The 20,905-nt window shown below is 41.2% G+C and overlaps 1 protein-coding gene and 2 long non-coding RNA genes across 7 annotated transcripts; 1 reads left to right on the top strand and 2 right to left on the bottom strand.

Moving 5' to 3' along the window:
• Positions 1-1,347: 1,347 nt before the first annotated feature.
• On the bottom strand, positions 1,348-2,894 carry LOC112341803. The gene is made up of 6 exons (XR_002990689.1): positions 2,761-2,894; positions 2,487-2,695; positions 2,170-2,422; positions 1,868-2,104; positions 1,629-1,813; positions 1,348-1,578 (listed from the first exon to the last, which is right to left on the bottom strand). It is a non-coding gene; the product is annotated as an uncharacterized LOC112341803 (long non-coding RNA).
• A 4,208-nt stretch (positions 2,895-7,102) lies between these two features.
• LOC112341785 (pentatricopeptide repeat-containing protein At4g02750-like) lies at positions 7,103-8,688 on the top strand. The gene is made up of 3 exons (XM_024662500.1): positions 7,103-7,674; positions 7,936-8,157; positions 8,301-8,688. Exons 1-3 carry the CDS (start codon positions 7,103-7,105, stop codon positions 8,686-8,688), a joined length of 1,182 nt encoding a protein of 393 aa, XP_024518268.1.
• A 5,764-nt stretch (positions 8,689-14,452) lies between these two features.
• On the bottom strand, positions 14,453-15,968 carry LOC9638904. 5 transcript variants are annotated; one of them, XR_002990695.1, is made up of 10 exons: positions 15,793-15,968; positions 15,681-15,735; positions 15,438-15,624; positions 15,297-15,380; positions 15,116-15,245; positions 14,961-15,065; positions 14,823-14,883; positions 14,645-14,754; positions 14,571-14,591; positions 14,453-14,505 (listed from the first exon to the last, which is right to left on the bottom strand). It is a non-coding gene; the product is annotated as an uncharacterized LOC9638904 (long non-coding RNA). The 5 variants fall into 5 exon arrangements; XR_002990692.1 differs by having other exon boundaries at positions 14,571-14,754; XR_002990694.1 differs by lacking the exon at positions 14,453-14,505 and having other exon boundaries at positions 14,549-14,598.
• Between the last annotated feature and the right edge of the window lie 4,937 nt (positions 15,969-20,905).

Below are 20,905 nucleotides of genomic sequence, written 5' to 3'. Positions count from 1 at the left end.
CTTGCAGATTGGATGAGCTGCAAACACTCGCGCTGATCGAGTGTGTTTCTTCACAGAAACATACACGCAGTTCCTAGGTTACACAGCATTTCCTAGGTATCGCAGGATGGGGGTTTTAGCAAAGACGCTCCTCCTCTCGCTTGTGGCCATGGCTAGTTTCTACCTAGATTCTCTCCTGGATTCTCTCTCGCCTGTGGATCTGGATGTGTTTGCCCATGAGGCCAGATCTAGCGTCAGCGATGACAAGATCACATCTTCGCGGTGGTTCCTTCTTGGTCTTGCTGCATCAGGATTTACGTTTCTCTCGTCTTCTGTGATCGTTTTGTCCAGCTGGGTTGAGAGCACGGCTGCGTGCCAGACAACTAGCTGTGGAGAGCTGCATTGCGAGGGCAACAGCTCAGGCAAGGAACATTCTGAGGAGGCGCAAGCCTGGCACAACGGCGGCCACGAATGAGGAGCTAGAGACGGGGGCCATAGCTGGAGGATTGGTGGCAGTGGAGATGGATCAGGCCGCAACAGCACAGTCCCAAGCGGAGGTAATCCCTGCCAGCCCTTCACAATCTCAGAGGGCACTTGCACTGCTTACTTCCTTCTTGTCTCTGGCAAATGCCATCTCGATGTGTCAAAAGTGGACGCAAGACGGGCACGATCTAACTCTCATTGCCACCGCGATCTGTGCCGCATCGGCCTTTTGTTTCCTGCATTCATTCCTGGTCGGGCTTGGACACATCGAGAAGCAGCGGAGGAAAGGGTGTATGACGATACTGCTCACAGCTCTCATCCCGTTCTTCTACCCTCTCATGGGCATCGCATGTCGTCGTTTGAAGGGAAAGAAGGGCTGGGCCACAGCAGCTGTTTACACGGTCTCAGCTGTAGTTCCTTTCGTGATGAGGGTGATATGTCTCCTCCCGTTCACTCATGAGGCCTCCACGGTGATAGCTTCTGCTTGCTCGTTGCTCTCTGGAGTTGCGTGGTTGGTTTTTAGCTCCATCGTTGAGTACCAAATTCTCCATATCGTGGGAGCTTGTTTGGCTGTTGCAGTTCAGGCCATCTACTTTGTAAGCTTCGTTTCAAAGTGCTATGGAGGTGAGCAAATCTGAAAGTTCTCTTGTTTCTATATCGCGATCTTTGAATTCACAGGCCTGTGCGCACTGTGTTGAACGAAGGAACACCGAAGGGACAATCAACCATGCGTTAAAAGAACTAAAAGACAATTCCAGTGGAAACAAGGCGTCACTGGATGATCGTTTTTCGTTGCGAGTGCAGAGTACTGGTTTAACGTTTGATTCGCTGCCTACATCACAAAGTGGCCAGCAAGAAGTAGTCTCTGATCTTTTCTTGTGGCTTCATCTGAAAATTTTCCATCCCGAACTTGCTTGCTGTAACACAGAAATATCAAGCATAGCGCACCTGGTTGAGAGCACCATGCTTCCATACCACTGAAGCGTGTATCCTATTAGCATGAACTTAGAACTTCCTTACCAGCAAGAAAAAACTCCCCATCCTGAAAAGGAAAACCACTGTCCAAGTTCCACGAAAACCAGCTTACTTGAATCACTTTGACAGCTCGGCAAGTGCCTGTAGTCATCAATTCACATTAGAGGAGTTTCAAAGGCTAATTTGCTTACTTGAGTGAAATCGAGAGATGTCCTGAGATTAAATAAACAAGGTGGAAGACTCTGGTGCATCGTCCTCGTCCGAACGAGCAGGTCAAGATGAGGAAAAAAGATGAACACTAAAAAAGACCAAATGCAGCTTAATCGAAGCGTCGGCTCTTCCTGTTACGACGTGACGGCCGAATCGAAGCGGCATTCTGTAAGTAAGAAATGAGAACTCGCCAACAAAGTAGTGCGCTAATCAGACTCACCTTTCATGTCCGTGCGTACCTTTCACAAGATGATGTGATCGTCTTGAAAGAGCTCTAAAGCATTTATCAAGAGAATATGATCAAATGACTTTGACTTTGACTTGACTTTGACTTGCGTGATGATGTACAAACGAAAATGACAAATCGTCCAAGCGCTACTCTGGTGACAATGTCAGCTATGCCCGGAATCGTGTTTTAATATGCCTTTGCTCTGGTTCCAGGTTCCTTCTCGCAACACTGGTTAAGCTCCTCATAATAAACTGTCAGTGTTGTGGAAATCAAGAGAAAAAAGAATAGCTTACCCGGATCGGTACATAACAACAACCAATAATGTCAAGTTAGATTCACCTAAACCACGGCACTGTCTCAAGACTGCGGGTCAAATTATACCTTTTGCTCTTGGCGAAGCGTATTAGAGTCTGATAAAAGAAGTGATCACTGTAGTCATAGAGAAGCTCAAGTCAAAACTTATCACCCATAATTTCCTTCATGCGGGAGAGGATACTATAAGCTTCTCGAACTTGTGATCCATTTCGGCATCCATGAAACCCTCCACTAGAATAGACGACAACAAAGATCATCTCACGAGAAAGAGAAAAAAAAAAGCAAAACTCCTTACTGGGATCCCGAGCTTGGTCGTGTCATGCCACGCAATGTCCGATCTCCGAGCGCAGCACCTGTCTCAGCATTTGACGTCCCAGGGACGTGTGAAGAAGGATTCGTGCAAACGACGGTACGACCTCTCTTCTCAAGCTCAGTCCCATCGTCTTAAGTCGGGAAAAGAGAAAAAGACCAACCTTGTCTTGGACGCCTTGGCCTCCTTTGACACTGGATTCAAAGCCATCATCAATACCTCTGGATCTACAATAAGCACAGAAAATTAAATTTCATACCATGCTCTTGCTTTTCGAAGTCGAATCTCAACTGCGAAAAAGATCAAGTCTACCTCGTACAAGACTTCTGCAGTCTTAGCTCCGAGGTCTGCAGAGAAGACATGCTGCCACAGTATCGTCAGAAACTTAGACGGCTGTCTACAGAAAACAAGAAAAGAAACAGCCTCACAGTTACAGATAGAAACTGCTCCCTTACTTCTGGCATCGAGAAAAAAAGAGTCACGAGTACAAAAATGAAAAAAACTGGAAGGAATGGACGGAAAAATTCCAAGAAGTAAGCTCAAGCACCCGGATATTGAGCTGCTCCAACGTTCCAATCACATAGCTACTAAATCGAAAACAGCCAAGATCAGCCACCGATTCTCCATAAATAAAGCTAGATTGGAAAAGGATTTAGAGACCATTCGAGAGGCGATGTGCGCACCAGTATTGCTCAATCTGCGGCGCCATACCTTTCGAGACTGGCCGAGCCGAAACCCTAACCCTACAAAAAGTTCGCGCTTCTTTTGGAAAAACCGAGATCTTTTTTGAAAAGTTATAGACAATTTCCAAAAGGAGGATTATGCCGAAAACCCTATAAATAGATCTTAGATTATATCCCTTTAATAAGGATGGCAAACTTCTGGTGGTATTTCGTTCTTATTTCAATTTTCTCGACTTGGGCAATTAGCTTTTATGTATACACCATAGTTATCACTCTTTACCCTCCAAAATGGGATTGCCCACACGGTGTTTCTCATTGCAAAAAGAGCTGTAATGCACTACATCCTAATTATCATTGGGATTTCTATTCCTGCTACATCGGAGCTGCGAGGATTGGGCTAAATTATTCTGCAATTCGATATTGGCAACTTCCTTGCTTCATTCCACATCTATATACTTTGCTATCACTGGGCTATGTGGCTGGAGGTAAGCTAGATTTATTTAAGAATACACTTAACAATTTATTTCAGTTGCCATGGGATTTGCTACACGCTTCCAATACAAGTTATGTATGTTGGTTAGCTTTGTTATTGGAGGAGCTAGTGCGCTTACAAGCACATATGTTTCACATCGGTCATGGTTTATTGCTGTACAAGTGATCTCTGCGGTAGCACATTCCTACGCAGGGACATCATCAGCTATAAGGTGGTGCATAGAGATAAAGAAGCGCAGTGAAGAACCATATCAAAGAACTTATGCCATATCGTTAGTGGCTATATTCATTGAATTACTCTTTCTACCCTTGGTCCCAATATGTATTCATATGTATTCTGACTGGAGGTGGGGAAATAGGCTGATATTTATTATGGACTCATTTCTTACCATGATGCTGGTGGTGGAAATGGTGGTATTAATTATAGTTAATATTAGAAGTAACAATGGAAGAATAGCTAATGAATTGTAACATAGTAAATTCTGTTTGTAAATATTTTAGAATCTACAATTAGTGGATATATTAACTGAAGTTTGTGGAAAATCAATCCTATCTTGCACCTAGCTCAATCCATTGCAGTATGGGAAGTTTGGAAGATAAGCTGAGAAATGATGTGTGGTTGATTTTTAGCTGGATTGTCTAGTTTCAGCTCTTACATCTCATTGGAGCATTTCTAGCTATCACAGTTCAACTACTTTGCTTCACAAGCTTTTCCAAAATAGTCTTTACCTGCTATGGAGGTGAGCAAAAATTTGAAGTTTCTCTTTAAACTATGAACAGAGTTTGAGCTTCATTAGCACAAGAGCTTCATTAGTTTGAGAGGCTAATTTCTTTACTTGATAGTCCTGCCCTTAGCACTTGAATATGAGCTTCAGGAATCGTGAACAGGCTGCGTCAAGTAAGAAAGAACAAAATTGAGGGAAGACTTGCATGCAAATAACCAAAAACGTCCTAATGGCCTGTGTAATTGATCTTACTTCTGAGAGCATCAATTATCGTCCTTTCAACCTTCATAACAGAACAAGGAAGAAATATCTGAAAAAAGACAGAAAAAAGATTAGCACTAACTTGAATTGAATTGAATATTCTGTTTTGGTAGTCATGGGGTGCCCAACAAGAAACATGAGACTGTGCAAACAAGTTTGTAAGTTTGTTGTCAGGGTCTTCTCGCTCCCTCCATCCCGCACTCACATTCCTCCATCTCCCTAAAGCTTATAAAAAGATCTTCTTATAAGGTTAAGGTTTATGGCAAACACCAATAATTTCATACTAATTTCATTGGAATTAGCGTTTATGTGGTGTTTCTCATTGTCAGAAGAGCTGTAATGCACTACATCCTAATTACCATTGGGGTTTTTATTCTCCTTACATCAGAACTAGAAAAATTGGGCCAAACAATCTGCAATTAGATACTGTGCTTTACTCCATATCTATATGCCATTCTATCACTTGGCTATGTCTGGAGAAGCTAGATTTATTTATGAACCTTTATAACAATTTGTTCCAGTTGCCATAGGAATCCGTTACAAGTTATGCATGTTGATTAGCTTTCTTATTGGAGAGCTACTGCGTTTACAAGCACATGTGTTTTATATCGGTGATGGTTCATTGCTTTACAAGTGATCTCTGCAGTAGCACATTCATGTGCAGACATCATCAGTTATAAGGTGGTATTTAGAGCTAAAGAAACTCAGAGAACAACCATATCCAATAACTTCTTCCATATCATTTTGGGGTATGTTCTCAGAAATAGTCTTCTTATCCTTGCTCCCAATATGTATTATGGTGGTATTAGTTATAGTTAATATTGAGGTTAGGGTAGATTTACAAGTGAATATACCTAGAATATGCATGGATATTCTAGGATACTAATGTTGTTATTAATTTAAATTAATATTGCATTTATTAATTTATAAACATGTTTATAATTTATAAAATGTTCTAAACAGTATATTCTTTTTTATTCTATCTTGTTTTTATAAATTACAAACATGTTTATTATTTATTGATCAAGTGGATTAGAAATAACAAACCAAACGTTGATGCACTGGAAATTATTATAAATTCTCTATATAATATCTAAAATTATTGCAATAGTTCAAATGTTGAGCAACAGCCTTATAAGCACTCATACATTTGCAACACAAACAAACCTTAGAGGCTATCATCACGTTTGATTTCTTGCTGAAACATGAGCACTGTCAATCGCCCTGATACACTGCACCATCTTTGCTTGCTGTCTTTGTACTTCGAGAAAAATTGTCAAGCATAGTGGAAATAGCACTAAAGTATGTTTGAGTCATAAAGATGGTGTGTTCCTTGTAGCGGAAATATGGAACTTCCACAGAATGTTTACTACCAAGAGAAAACTCCCCAAGCAAATTGATCTGCGCCATGTGTCCTAACGTCTAAAGCGCGCTCGTTAAATGAGGTGAGCATGCAGTCATGCAGCCAGCTTTCCACGCCTGAGAATGAAAGATAGCTGTGTCACTAATTCAATACAAGAGAACCACCAGGAGCTTGGATTTGAGTAGTGCGGTATCTTGGATTCTTTCCTCTAGTATCACAAGAAACACGAAAAAGTTTTAGAGCACTTCTTGCTGAAGACGTCTATAAACGTTTTCATGTACCTAATCCCTGTTGGACTCAGGTCCTGCGCTTCTGTTTTTCTTCCAGCTTTCCAAAAGACCATCTTCCAGTTTCTGTGATAAATATGATACATGTAAGAAGAGGACCAGTAAGAGCGTAGTACCTGATCTTCAGGATGCAACTGTAAGCCTTCTCGAGTTGGAGCATCAGGATCCAAATGTAGAACATAGTGAGTTCTGATATTTGATCTTGATTGCATGTTTTGTTTAGCTTCTGAGTGTAGGAATCCACATCCCATGCCTTCCTCAGTAAGGATAACATTTGTAGACACGCATATACTCAAATGACCACCTTTTCTAAATCCAATTCCTTGGACCCCGAAGACATGTTTGAGCAGTCCTATCATTTCTTACAAACTCAGACTACCTGATTGTCTTCCATTCTATCCTCTAAGAAACACTGCTACCTTTTCCACACAAATGCCACAGAAGTGCCCATGATGAAGCCTCGGAATGTAGCAATTGAGCTCTTTTGGCATAGAACCCTGTCTTGTACAGCTCGATGCTTCGTGTCTGTAAGGAAACAAGCAAGCTCGGAGGGACTTGGGCAAGGAAGCCAAAATCAAAGAAAAAAGAAAGCCAATGACCTCAATACTATCAACTGCGTTGGTGAGAGCTTTCATGCAAATCGGGAATTTGGTGGAGGCTCGAGGTGTCTTTGAGACAATGGTAACGAGGGACTTGGATTCGTGGACAACAATAGTGTCGGGCTATGCCTTGTAGAAGAGGCCGAGAGGATGTTTTCCCCCAGTAGAATCTCGTGCCTTGGAATGGGCTGATGGAAAACGGCATCCCGGACAGAGCGAAGCTGCTGTTTGATCGAATGCCACAGTTGCCTACATCAATCGCTGCCGCCTATGCCCAGGACGGGCATGTCGATGGCGATCCACCACCAAATGCCCACAAGGGACTTGATATGCTTGTCGCAATGCTCGGCCAGGCCGGGAGAATGGAGGACGCCCTCAAGATCCGGCAGCAAATGTCGAAATGGAACGTTTTCACCTGGAACGCGATCCTCTCCGGCTATGCGGGAGATATCCACTCTCGTGGGCATTGCGGCGAGCACAGCTCGAGCCTCGATCACGCGGCCAACGAGGCCACGCTCGATGGTGGAGTGAGGATCGATCCTGTGTCGTTCATCACCATCCTTTCGGCTTGCAGCCATCTGGGGAAGATCCAAATCGCCCGCGATCAATGGTCGCCTATGATCGCAAGAACCAAAACTTTGGGTTCTTCCCAGAGAGCAATGTCGGGCGATCACAGGGCTAGAGAGCGGCATTTCCCGGTGGATCTTGTGAGGGCTGCTGGGCGGCCAAGGCTATGTTCTTCGATCGAATGTGCCACCACGACGTGAGGGAGGGAACCTCTTTGATCGATTGCCCCACTGGAATCTCGTGTAACGTGGTTGTGAAATCCTATATTCGGAGCTCCAATCTCGGCTAGGACAAGAAGATCTTCGATTCCATGGCGGATCATGACATGGTCTCTTGGAAATCGCCCATTACACTGTATGCCCAGTTCGGGCAACTTGAGCTTGCCAAGACACGTTTGACGGGATGGAGTTTCATGATCTTGTCTCGTGGAACTCGATGATCGCTGGATATGTGGCAGCATCCACTGTCAGGCGATGATCGATCGTGTCCCAGAGCGCCAGGCCGTGATATGGAACTCAATGATCACTGCGCTCGCGCAGGGGCAAAACGAGGCAGCAAAATCGATCTTTGATAGAATGCCGGCCGTGTCGTGGACGAATCTACTGCTGTGCTACGCGCAGAATGATTCCTGGAAAAATTGGACAGGGCGTTCCATCGGCTCCCCTTCACCAACGCAGTGGCAAGAACTACGAGAATACCCAAAGAGGAGATTTTGCAAACGCAAGAGAGATCTTTGATTCCATGCCGGATCAGGACGTGGTGGCGTGGACGGCAATGGTGCAGGCTTACTGCCACCAAGGACGAAGAACATCTTTGATCAAGTGTCGGAGAAGAATCTAGTCTCGTGGAGCTGCTTCTCGCGTATGCCGAGAATGGGCACTTTGACGGAGCCGTGAGGTTCTTCCACGAGATCCCACACAAGACCATCGTCTGCTGGACAGCTCTCATGCAAGTTTACGTCAATTTGGGCCATCTCGGCACCGCCAGGAGTGTGATTAAGAGCATGAAGATGCTCAGCTTGGGACGACGGGCACTACGATCGAGCAGTGGAAGTCTTCCATCTTATGAATCTCGAGGGCGTCACGCTGGACAAGGTGACGTTCCGGAGCGTTTTAACTTCGTGCAGCCATTGCCAAGGGCTGGGAGCACTTCGTCTCAATCAGCCGAGACTTTGAGATGGTGCCGAGGAGAGAGCGCTATTGCTGCATGAAGAACTCTGAGTGCGAAGGAGCTCATCAACTCGATGCCATTCCTTCCAGACATGGTGATCTGGATGTCGCTGCTGGGAGCTTGCTGCCTCTTCTGCCGCGGATTGTTGCCCATTTATCATTGTTCCCACTCCCATCTGTTGTGTTGCTTGTTTGTGGTGATTGGAGTATGGCCCTGCAAGTTTGGTGTCATCTGTTCTGCTGTTTCCTTTCATTTTCCAGCTCCAACAACACAAGTATGCTTTCATTGACAAGTGTTTGCCTCTGGACCTCCATCTATTCCAGGAACCTGGTTATCTCCGCTGCGTTTTCAGGTGTCCCAAGGATGTTAGCTACAGGCATATCCCATGGGATCGGCCTGAGTCGTATCCTGAGCATTCCTTGACCGTATGTGTTACTGTCTCGACGGACATGCCACACACTGGGCAAAGCTGTAGATGTCGCGGAATCTTTGCTGGTCTTGTTCTTCATCCTAGTTCCACGAGTAGTCTATGATCACCTGTTCTGTAACGTGCAAGGAGTTTCTGTCGCCAGGGAAAGAGCTGATCATAAAGAGCCGTTCCCACCTGTTCGTTTGGGTTGATCTCCTCCACGTAGAGCTTGTATTTTGTGTGGTTCTTCTGGGCTTGGATCCATCTTATTAGCACGATGTGTGTCCAGAATTCAAGATCTTCATGGAATCGTTCTGTGATGTTGAGATTCAGACCGACTCTTTTGGTCCTGTTTCATGTCATGCCACCAGCCGCCTGTCTGTCCTGTGACTGCCAACTTCTGCTCTTTCAGATGTAGATGATCGTGCGAGTATTTCTAGGGAAAAGAGGCCTGTCTCCATGATCACATATGGCACAAGGTTGATGCTGAATTCTTCCCAAATGAAACTTCGTTGCACAGCCTCGACTTTGTCCTACTCCTTCGCTAGCAGGCCTGGCCCCATATCTCAGCGCCATAAAGTGCCACTATCCTTACTTTTATGAGGTAATAAGTCTTCTTCACCTCCAAGCACATCCCTTGTAATAGTCCAATTGTAAGCTGTGGATGCTGCTTTCCATCGTTCTGTGACTCCGAATTTCCATGACCTCAACTTTGTTCCAGAATGCAATGCAAAGGTTCCTCATATGTTAGTGTCATGGGGAAAAGCTTTGGTGGAGGGCTATACTTGATGATCGTGGTCAACAAATTTCAATAATGGAATAATATTTTATGATAGTGTAATATTACCTTCGATAATATATCCCTGAGTGAATAAAACAAATTGACAATATTGAATTGCAAAGAATTTTGGCCCAATTTTTGCATAAGCCAGGAAATCCATTATAAAACCCCAGCCAAGGTGCAATCTCTTTGACAATAAAGACCATTTGGGCAATTTTCTTGTGATGTAGATGGTGAAAACATAAAGACTAAGTCACAATAAATAGGTAAAAAGCTACCACAATTTATTTGTCAACCTTTAATTATAGAGATCTTGTATTAATATATAGAGTTTTTGTAGGGCTAGGGTTTGTAAACCCTAGGGCATTAAATCTGAATTTGCATATACATTGAGTTGAAAATGATATAAATGGTGGTTTTTTATTTTAAAAATAATTGTTTCTACTATAAAATGTGTTTTGTTAAACCAATATATATTTTATATTCTTGTTTTACTGTTTCTTTCTTTTTTAAAAAATTAAGTTTTTTTTTTCTAAAAGCTACATGATCCCTTGCAATATTGGATTTAAGCTTGAAATACTTAAAATTTTCAGTTCAATTAGTTCTTGGAATTCAACTATTGAGTTTTTATTTTATTTTTTATATATCTTAACTATTTTGTCTTATTTAATTTCTTCAATCAAATTGATATGATTGCTAATATATGATGGGTAAATGTTTGTGCATGTTATTTAAATATTACATTTGTTAATACAAGAACTAATGTCAACACTATATTACAAGAAGGAAAATAAATTTTTTATTTTGCAATTTTATTTTTAATGCAATATCATTTATAAATCCCAAAGTTTGAATATCATGTGAAAGCATCCATTTACCTAAATATTGCTACCATAAGTTGTAATAGATAACACACTATTATATTATACAAGTGGCATAACAACAACAAAAATTTTTCTCATAAATCATCAAATGAATATTTCTTTTAATTAGTTAATCTATCATTTTTTTTAAGGCTATACTATCTCCTTGTTGAGCCAACTCAACGATTTTATCTCATTAAACACTGAAATAAATAACATTTATTGTTGCATACAATTATATAATAATTTTGGTGAAATGTTTTCATTTGGATAAATATTTCCTTCACAAAAATATTTATTGTATACATTAATATGTCACTCACTTACATCCCTTTGTGGCATTACTAGTAGTGTTTTGCTCTAGCATATTTACAATAATTTTAACACCTTTTAATATATTTATAAAGATTTTAACATTATCCAGATTGATTTTAGTTGCCTATTGACTATTAATTTGAGCTTTGTGATACCCCTAAATACCATTACATACTAAATCTACTCTATAACAAAATATTGTTAGCGTTATAAAAATAACAAATGAGGAGAGCATTGAAACAAATCATACCCAGAAGGTTCATGTTTCAGTGTTTTCATTGTTAAAAACTATGTGTGTTTAGTGTTGAAATAGATCAAAAAAATTGTTAATATCAATCGTATATAAAAATATAATTTACTCAAATAATCAAATGAAAATTGTAAATGCAATCATACCCACTCCCTCTTTTAATTTTAACATTTCAATTAAATATGATAGAAAAAATAATTTTAAAAACAAGAAAGCCATCATTTATATCATTTTTTAATTCAATTTACATATAAATCATATTTAAAAGTGTCCATTAAATATTGCAATAATGAGCATAAATCCCCTAGCCCTACAAAAACTCCATATATTAATATATTATGAAATATTAATTCTTTTTCTATTTATTTAAATTATTTATAATTAAGACTTCAAAAGTTGGGTAATAGGACTTTTAGATTTTTTTTCACCATTCACATCAAAAGTGGTCTTAACAAAGAATATAGTATTATGATTCTTCATCCTCATTTAGCAAAAAACTTGGCAATCACTTTGAAGAGCCGAAAAACAAAAAAGAAACTTTAAAAAGTAATAATTAAGTGGTAAAAATTATTATAATCACTACTCCACTTCACTATAATAATCGCATTGAGAGTGGAAAGCCCTAAGAGTATTAAAAGTGGGGGATAAAGGATTCATTAAATTATCACTTATAAATCGTAAAATTTAAATATATATGTGAAGAGTATCACTTCCTTAAACATTGCCACTATCAATAACAATAAATAATATATCACTATTTTTTGCGAGTGGTATAACAACAATAAATGTTTCCCTCATAAAATATTTCTCTTTATTAATTAATCTTTTTTTTTATGGTTGCACTATCTTCTTCACTATCTTTTTGAGCCATGTTATCTCATTGAGTAATTAAATAATAAAAATGAATAACACTATTATTAAGTAAATTAAATGTTGTTGAATGTAATCATATAACAATTTTAGTGAATTTTTTATGTTTTGATGGATATTTTTTTCACAAAAAAACTCAGCGATCATCGGTAGATATCGCTGACATATATTAGTGTATCATTTATTTGCATCTTTTAGTGGCACCATCATCTCCCTTCAGCACATCCACAATAATTTTAACACTATTTAATATATTCATAATGATTTTCTCCTAAAAATCCAAGAATAAAATTGAATTCATCTTTAGAGAAAACTATTATTCATCTTTACAAGTATTTTAATTAATTTTTTTCATTTTTTCTTTTAATAACTTGATTGAATACATTTAGTACTAGATATGAGTTTGATATATGTAAGTTTTAAAATTCAAATAGTTCTTGGTTTATCCTTCAAGTTTTTAATTATATATATATAAACAACACTTTTATATATAGTTTAGTTCTGAATCTGAATCTGAATCATAAATCTGAATGGTATGATAAATTTTTCCAAAGATGATTTCAACCTTAATTTTGCAAGAAAGTACTATAAAAGTACTTATAAAAATTAGTAATAACAACAATTCATAAACTTATAACTAAAGTTAACTTATGTTTTGCAATCAATCCAGGCCAGATACTTAAATAAAGTTGGAACTTTCTCATTGTCATCCTTGAAGCACAATTGATTCATCTTCAACTTGGCTTAAACTTGCTATTGTCTTATAATTTTATTAATAATTTGTAAAACTCTACTTTTGTTTTATATCTTGTTTCATCATAAATTGAATTATGAACTTATATAATCTAGTTTCTTATTTACTATATATTATTATTATTTTGTGTTAGATTGATATAACTGGAAATGTGGATTTTTCTTAGTTGAAACACATTTAGGAGATGGACTATGCAATGTCATAAAAGTTATTACTATTGCATTTGCAAATGTACTTTTCTTCATTATCTTCTTTTTAGAAAGTAGCTCTAATGTTATCTCTAGTTTAGGAGTGATAGAAACTAGCTAGACAAAATGTCTTCAATCCCAATGCCAAGTTTTGGCTGTGAGTAATTGCAAAATAGAGTGGAATCTGTGCTATCAACTATCCAACTGCGTCAAGCATTTCTTCCCATGGTCTTTGCATGAAATGCTCCTATCAAGTCTTCAATTTTTTTCTAGCTCCATGTACACCATGCTCGTATGCATGCCTAACCTGAGAGCTAGCAAGACGAACAAGAATAAGAAAAGTATTAATACTCATAAGTAATTCTCAAAGCAATTGTATCCAGTGTCTGGATTCACAAGAAAGTTATAAGAGTTTCTAGCAATAATTCTTTTACCTGCAATTGGTGACTGGAGGATGCATCCATCCTCCTCCATTTCCGGGAATTATTAGGTGCTGTATTCTGGTTAGTATTTTATTGGAGCGGTTAGTGCATTAGCAAACACATATGTCCCAAATCGCTCATGGTTTATCATTTGGCAAGTTTTGGCGTGCCCTGGCCTTTTCCAAATCATGGGGGGATATCACAACGATATATGTGAGCTGATTGGTTGGATCCTATGCTTTCTTTATGCGACTATGATTTGGGTGTATATCCAGACTGGAGGTGGGGAAACAAGATGGTTTGTTCTCTCCACAAGACTCTATTGTTGTTGTGGAAGTGCTAAGCACAGGTTGTAGAGAGTAGCAAATGTTTCCACAATGCAATGAGCAATTGAAAGCGCTAAGATTTTCATATCATCCAATCAAGAGAACTTTGGGCTAGAGAATTCACGTAAGTTTATCAAATTAGCACTTTGAGTTTCTCAAAGACAATGTTTGTCTTCGTTTTTCGTATATTCACACTTTCCTGCACTCAATTGAATGCCAAAATCGAACCCGCAATTTCCAAAGAGGAATATACCTCAAATAAATAAACTAAAGAGATTGGCCAAACAAACAATTTGAAAAAGCTCTAGAAACTGCGCAAGTGTCGCTTTGAGGATCCAAAAACACAGAATTTTGGTCCTGTACAAGCGAATCGATTTGCTTTCTGAGGGTTAACTTAAGAAAGTGCGGACTGATGTCCCTCAAAAGAAAAAGAGAAAAAAGGCATTTGAAACACATAAAATCTTACGGGTGTGGAAGCTTGACAATAAGCACAGGGCATTCAGCGTGCTGCGCAGCATAGTCACTCACGCTTCCCAGGAACGTCCTGTCCAAATCCACGGTTTGAGGAATGTAAACTAGCGAACCTTTTCACCATTCCAAGGCCTCGGCTTCCCAGTATTAACATTGTTGGAGGGAACTCGTTGACAGCTTCTAGCAGCTTTTCTCGGGCATCCCCTTTCTTGGATACAATCAGTTTTGTAGAAAAAGAAATCATGAGCTAGTCAAAAGTTTATCACAAAGTACCTTAACGGGACTCACTCAACGCTATTTTCTGGAACACCTTGTTTGGAAACACAAACACAAGTTCAAGTCCATACCTCGGAAGCACAAAAGCAAGCCCACTTCCATATCCTCCTTCCTCCATCAAGCTCTGTAGCGTCTAAAGCGCGCTCGTTGAATGAGCAGTCATGCAGCCAGCTCTCCACGCCTGATAATGAAAGATAGCTGTGTCATTAATTCAAGAAAATAAGCAACTGGTTTTTGCTCGGGAATCACCAGGAGCTTGGATTTGAGCAGTGCGAGTGCTTTATCTTGTTTTGAAGTTGGCTTCTCTCCTCTAGTATCACAAGACAAACGAAGAAAGTTTTAGAACACTGCTTGCTTAAGATGTCTAGAAACATTTGTTTCATGTACCTGAGCAACGAAGAGCAATCCCTGTTGGACACAGGTCCTGCGCCTCTGCGTTTCTTCCAGCTCGGATGAGATTCCGCACATCTCTCAAAGATTATGTTCCAGTTTCTGCGATAAATACGATACACGTAAGAAGAGGACCCGTAAGAGCGTAGTACCTGATCTTCGGGATGCAACCTGGAGTTGGAGCATCAAGATCCAAATGTCGAACATAGTGAGTTCCGATATTTTTTTTTATAGCCCGTGTTATCGCACGAGCCTAGCTTCTGAGTGTATAGGCCCGCCTTCCTGTAGCGATAACATTTGTAAACACGAATATACTCCATGCAAGAGTTTTACCTTCTTTTCTAAATTCAATTCCTTTAGACGCCAGACTCTCGAGACAAGACAAAGACAAGTCTGATCGTTTCTTGTAAACCCGGACTGCGCTTTCAAAAAACAATAAAGTCAGTCCCGTTGAAACGTAATAAGCGATGCTACCTTTTCCATACAAATGCCAATGAAGAACCCATGGTGAAGACTCGGAAGTTTGCAATTGAGCCTTCTGACGGGGCCCTGTCTTTTACAGCTCGATGCTTCTCAGCTGCCTCGTCTCCGTAAAGAAAAAGCCGCTCAACTTCCAGTCGTCCTCAACAAATCGTTTCACCTGACTGCCTCCGCTAGAAGCCTGTCAAAGAAAAACGTAAGTCGAGTTGTATAGCTTGAGAAACAAAATTGGTAAACCGGGTAACACCAGAAGCAAAGCGCTCAAATGAATCTTCTCCAGCGTATCTGGTTCCTAGAGACCAGATACGGGTGAAAAGAGAGAACTTAGCACCAAAAACCAAAACCACACCTCTTCGATTCGTGGAGCAGCAAATGGGGACTCTTGGGCTCTTCAGGAAAGCTAGGAATCTTTGGCTCGGGACGCATTTCACCAGCATTCTCACAGGAAGAAGAGAGAACGAGAAAAACATACCTGTCTCGCCCGCAATGCCACCAAAAACCCTCTTTACAAGTAAAACTCTCATGGTTTTGAGCGTCTGGTTAGTTAAGCCAGTAAGAGCGCGTCTGGTTAGGCTAACAAGAGCTGTTAGCGGCCGGATCGGAATGTCCACCTCCAACTTTACGATCCACTGCCGTTCAAACGCACTTCCACAAATCAAATAATTAATAAGTTCCGCTATTTTACTGTTACGTTTGAAGGGCAACAATAAATAATTTATATAATCAAACAGGGCAAAACATCTTTTCTGGGCTTATAAGCTAAATCAAACTTTTTTCTTGGGATTGGAACTCGGAGCAAGATGCTTGCTATTAGAATTACTTTAGAAGCTCTTGTCTATACACTTATCTACATGTAAGCAGCTATAAAATTACAATTAACTGGAATTGTCACTAGAAATAATCAAGTTTATAAATCTACGCATAAATTATAAATCTAATTATAATACGCCGAGGTCTTAGTTCATCCCGGCTCTTCGATCGATATACTCAGTCCGGGCATCTTGCGCTCGCCAAGAACACGTTTGATGGGATGGCGTTCCGCGATCTTGTCTCGTATATTTGGCAGCCTCCCGGATCCGCGACTGCCAGGCTATGTTCGATCGCGTCTCAGAGTGACACGGAACTCGATGATCACGGAGCTCGCGCACCAGGGAGAATGCCGGCCAAGGATCTCGTGTCATGGACGAATCTACTGCTGTGCTATGCCCAGAATGGATTCCTGGAAGACTCAGACAGGGCTCGCCAACGCAGTGGGATTTGGCCACCTTATTTGTGTTTTAAACTACAATAATATCAGGCTCACTGGAAAAAGTGGCAAGGATTTTCCCCATGCCCCCCTCGCACTCTGACAGTACTGCAAATCCTTTACAAACTTTTGCATCAACCACATAATATTACACAAAAGAAGCCATATTTCTTTCTTAATCGGAAACATTTGCTACTCTCCCACTGCCTCTTTTTTTCATCAGAACCCGTGCTACCATTTCCCCTATTAACACCACAACAACAATAGAGTCCATGACGCACACCATCCTGTTTCCCCACCTCCAGTCTGGATATAGACGTTTACAGACATAAATTATAGGTATGCAACATGGCTCACATAAAGAAAGTATAGGATATCCACCAATCACCTCACATATGTGGTAATGATCTTGCCCCTGGCGGTCAGCAAATCCATGATTTGGAAAAAGCCATCTTTTCCAGCCAAGAAAACGGGGTGTTTCTATGAACCATCTCATTATGGCTGATGTTCCTGCACAAGAATGTGCTATTGCAGACAAAACTTGCCAAACGATAAACCAGGAGCGATTTGAGACATATGTGCTTGCTAATGCACTCACTGCTCCAATAAAAATACTAACCAGCATACAGCACCTGGAGTGCATCAGAGTAACGATTCCAATAATAGCTGTAAAAAACATCTTAGAAATAATACTTATGAGACTGTCTTACCTCCAATAATATAACCCACTGATAAAAAAGTATATATGTGGTGAGTGAAGCAAACAAGCTGCCAATATCGAATGGCAGAGTACTTTGGCCCAATTGTTACATAAGCCAAGTAATCTGACGTAAAACCCCAATGGTAGCCAAGGTTTAGTGCATTGCAGTCTCTTCTACAATAGAGAACACCACTTGGGCAGTGCCACTTTGGAGGATAAAAAGTGATGTAAACGGTGAAATCATAGAAAGTAATGGCCCAAGTCATAATAATTGAAATAGGTAAGAAGAACCACCACAATGGAACGCTCTTACTAGTAATTTCCATACCCAACCTTTCAAGCCCTAATAGATCCTATGCAAAAAGAAAGGAATTTAAGCACAAGAATCCCTTTACCGGGGTTAAACAGTTCCACAACGATTGAAGCAAAATCGATGTCAAGAGAACGTGGAAACACTCACCGGACAGTGTCTTGTAGAAACAATGCTCCGGCTTGGAAGCAAGGAAAATCTTCTGAGTGAAATCAAAGACGAGGATCCCGCACACCAAAACCTGGCGATATCGTGAGCAGCTGGCACGGCATCGTCGTCCCACACAGCTGAATTCGCCATCCAGAAATTCACAGCCTCTGTGAAGAAATATTGCTCAATCACAAGAATGCCAGCTCAGCTTAGAGCGGGACGTGAGGATTTGCTGAATACCGCGGGATTCCCAGTCGCGATGCAAGCGTCCATGGCGCTGGAGATTTAGAGTAGGGGAATATCCAAAGTAAACTGACGGAAAACTTGCAAGTGATCAACCTCATCACTTGCTTGAAGTTGATCTGCAATGTTGTATATGGCAAGGCTTTTTAGTGTATCTCGAGTGTTGATAAAGTTCTTCTGATGCCTCGTAACTCCATAGTCTATCATCAAGGTGATCGCGAGAGCGAGTGAATTTTTAACCCAGGTGCCAGGCCAAAACTCGACATCCATCATCCCGACAGTGCTTAAATTCCTTAAACTGATGGACGTGGGGAGAGAAGGTAAGATGTGAGAGAAGAGATATGAAGATGGTAATAATCCTCCGTACTCTCATGCGCTTATAGTACGTCCTAACAGGTCTGTTTCGAGGAGCTCTGGTCCGTTCCTGTTCGTCATCCGTTCCGTGCCACCTGACCTTGTATCTCCCAGTGTGCTTTCGGTTGCAGCATAGGCTGCCTGTCGGAGGAGACAAACTCCGGCGCAGGAAAAAACTCCGGGAGCTGGTCCGCAAAAGCTTGAGATCCGACACGTCGAAAACGTTATGTAGGTGCGACCCCGGTGGTAAGCCAACTTATAGGCGAGCTCGTTGATCTTTTCGAGTATCCTGAGTGGGCCGAAGAATCTGGGATGGAGCTGTGACGACACGAGGAGATTCCAACCGTTGCCCAATCAGCTGCTGCATCTTCCTGATGGCTTCCACTTGGTCACTGACGTCGTTTGATGAAGTGGGAGTTGTCATCAAGATCGGGGAAGCTACTGCACTTCCATAAAGCGCCTGGTATGGAGACATACCGATGGTTGAGTGCCCAGCAGTGTTGTAGGCAACACTGCTCCCGCTGAATGGTGGTACTTGGAACTCGAAAGGTCGGCGCCTAACTCCCTCCCAAGTCCCCCATCGACCTGGTCACTGCAGCTCCCAAGACTCGCAAGCTGTCGTCCATATCTTCCTGCCGATCGGATATGCACCTTATCATCTTCTCTTGTGCTGATAAAACATCAAGTCTAAACCTTGGTGAATCCCCTGAAATCGCCGCCTTCGGCCGCCTCTATGGTGCCGCCATTGCCCGCCTCACACCAAGGAAGAACAAGGGTATATAAATTCCCTCCCTCCCATTATCCACGACCAGTCCAGAGCACCAAAAACTGTGAAAGCGAAACGAAACATCCCGGCCGCTTTACCTGATAGCCGACCTCCAACGACTGGTCTCCTTCACGACCTCGAGCGTGTGTCCCAGACGAAGTGGCTACGATACCACTGTTATCGAGCAAGGGAGAGGGAAAAGAGATCCGAAGGAAAGCTCCACGCCGAGCATGAGATGGGGAGATGTGAGCGTGAGAGCGGTGAGGAAGGACTGCAGGGAGATAAGATGAGAAAGACAGTAATATACTCTTTCCCTCTGTTCCCGTTCTGATGCAGTTTTAAAAGTATCTTTATACAAACAGCTAACTGAAACTGAATTTCCCCTTTAACATCGAAAGCTTATCCAGTGCCTAAGGTGTCAAGTTTGCCCTGAAGAACTTAGCTTTCAGGAAATATGGAGCCATGATTTTTTTTTGTTTCTTCCTTGTTTTTCTTGAGGACCGAGCTAATGGTATTTTGAAAAACTCGATCAGTTTTTGTTCCTCATTCGTTTGCTTTTCTTCCATGCAGACGTTCCAAAGTTCTCACAATCGATCTTCAACACTAAACCATGGTGGAAACTCTTAATTTGCTTCCAACCAAAGACTTTAAATTTCTTTTCCAAATTTCGATGTTAAAGGGGAAATTCGTTTGTGAACTTTGAATAAAGATGCTTTTAAAATTGCATCAGAACACGTATAGACGGGGGAACAGAGGGAAAGAGTACGGAGGATATATTACTGTCTTTATCTCTCTGCAGTCCTTCCTCACCGTTCTCACGCTCACATCTCCCCATCCCATGCTCGGTGAGTAGCTGGAGCTTTCCTTCGGATTCTTGATTACTTGATTCTTTGTTTTTTTCTCATAGGCTGCCAGCTATCACAGCTACACTCACCTTGAGTTTAATGCATTCTTTGAGAGACTTTGTATGTACGGGTAAAGAAGTCAATGGTATGCAAGCCTCTGTTCATGCTTGTACTGAAATAGTAAAACAAAATTTTCTTGCTGCTTTCTGCAGTGACTCATACCTGGAGCAATAACACGGATTTCCCTGAAGCGACTGGTCTCCAAGACCGGTTTGTTAGAGAACTTATTGTAGAGGCTTTGTTCGCGAGCAATCTTTTTCAGCTGTTGTCGCTGGTTAACGCTCCCAGGACATGGGGATTAGCAGGATGGGCGCCCTCTATCAAGGACGGTACCGCAGGTAAGAGAGCTATTGCTAGAAACTTCTTGTGTCTTTGTTGATAATCCAGACACTGGATTGATTCGGATTATGCTGGATACGATTGCTCTGACAATTACTTGCGAGTCCAGGCACGTTAGTTTGCTGTTAGTCTACATGGCTTGTTGCTTTTTCTGTTCGTGTTGCCATCTGGCCTGCCTAAGAGCATGGCGTACATGGACTGCGAGCCAGAAAACATCGGAGACGTGACACGAGCGCTTGATGCAAAACACTGTAGCTTGCGGAGAGCAGATTGTCCTAGCAGCGCTTGACGTGGTTCGTGGACAATCTGATATACTTCAGAATCGGTGTTCCCAGTCACTTGCAAAAAGCAAGGAAGTAGCGAATTCTCTCAAATCCAAGTCATTTGCATTAGAAAAAGATACAAGAAGACTTTCTACTTGCTATTCTCGTAATAGAAGTAGAAGAAGA

This window comes from Selaginella moellendorffii, unplaced genomic scaffold (genome assembly GCF_000143415.4).
Source record: "Selaginella moellendorffii unplaced genomic scaffold, v1.0 SELMOscaffold_90, whole genome shotgun sequence".
NCBI lineage: Eukaryota > Viridiplantae > Streptophyta > Lycopodiopsida > Selaginellales > Selaginellaceae > Selaginella > Selaginella moellendorffii.
Note: the sequence above shows the minus strand (reverse complement) of the source record. Positions and strands in the feature narration are given on the sequence as shown.

Excerpts from the sequence above, each read along its gene's own strand:
- LOC112341785 (XM_024662500.1), top strand. The coding sequence starts at position 7,103 with ATGGAAAACGGCATCCCGGACAGAGCGAAGCTGCTGTTTGATCGAATG. Across the intron at positions 7,675-7,935 it reads ATCGAATGTGCCACCACGAC|CATCCACTGTCAGGCGATGA; the intron begins GTGAGGGAGGGA and ends GATATGTGGCAG. Across the intron at positions 8,158-8,300 it reads TCCCCTTCACCAACGCAGTG|TGTCGGAGAAGAATCTAGTC; the intron begins GCAAGAACTACG and ends TCTTTGATCAAG.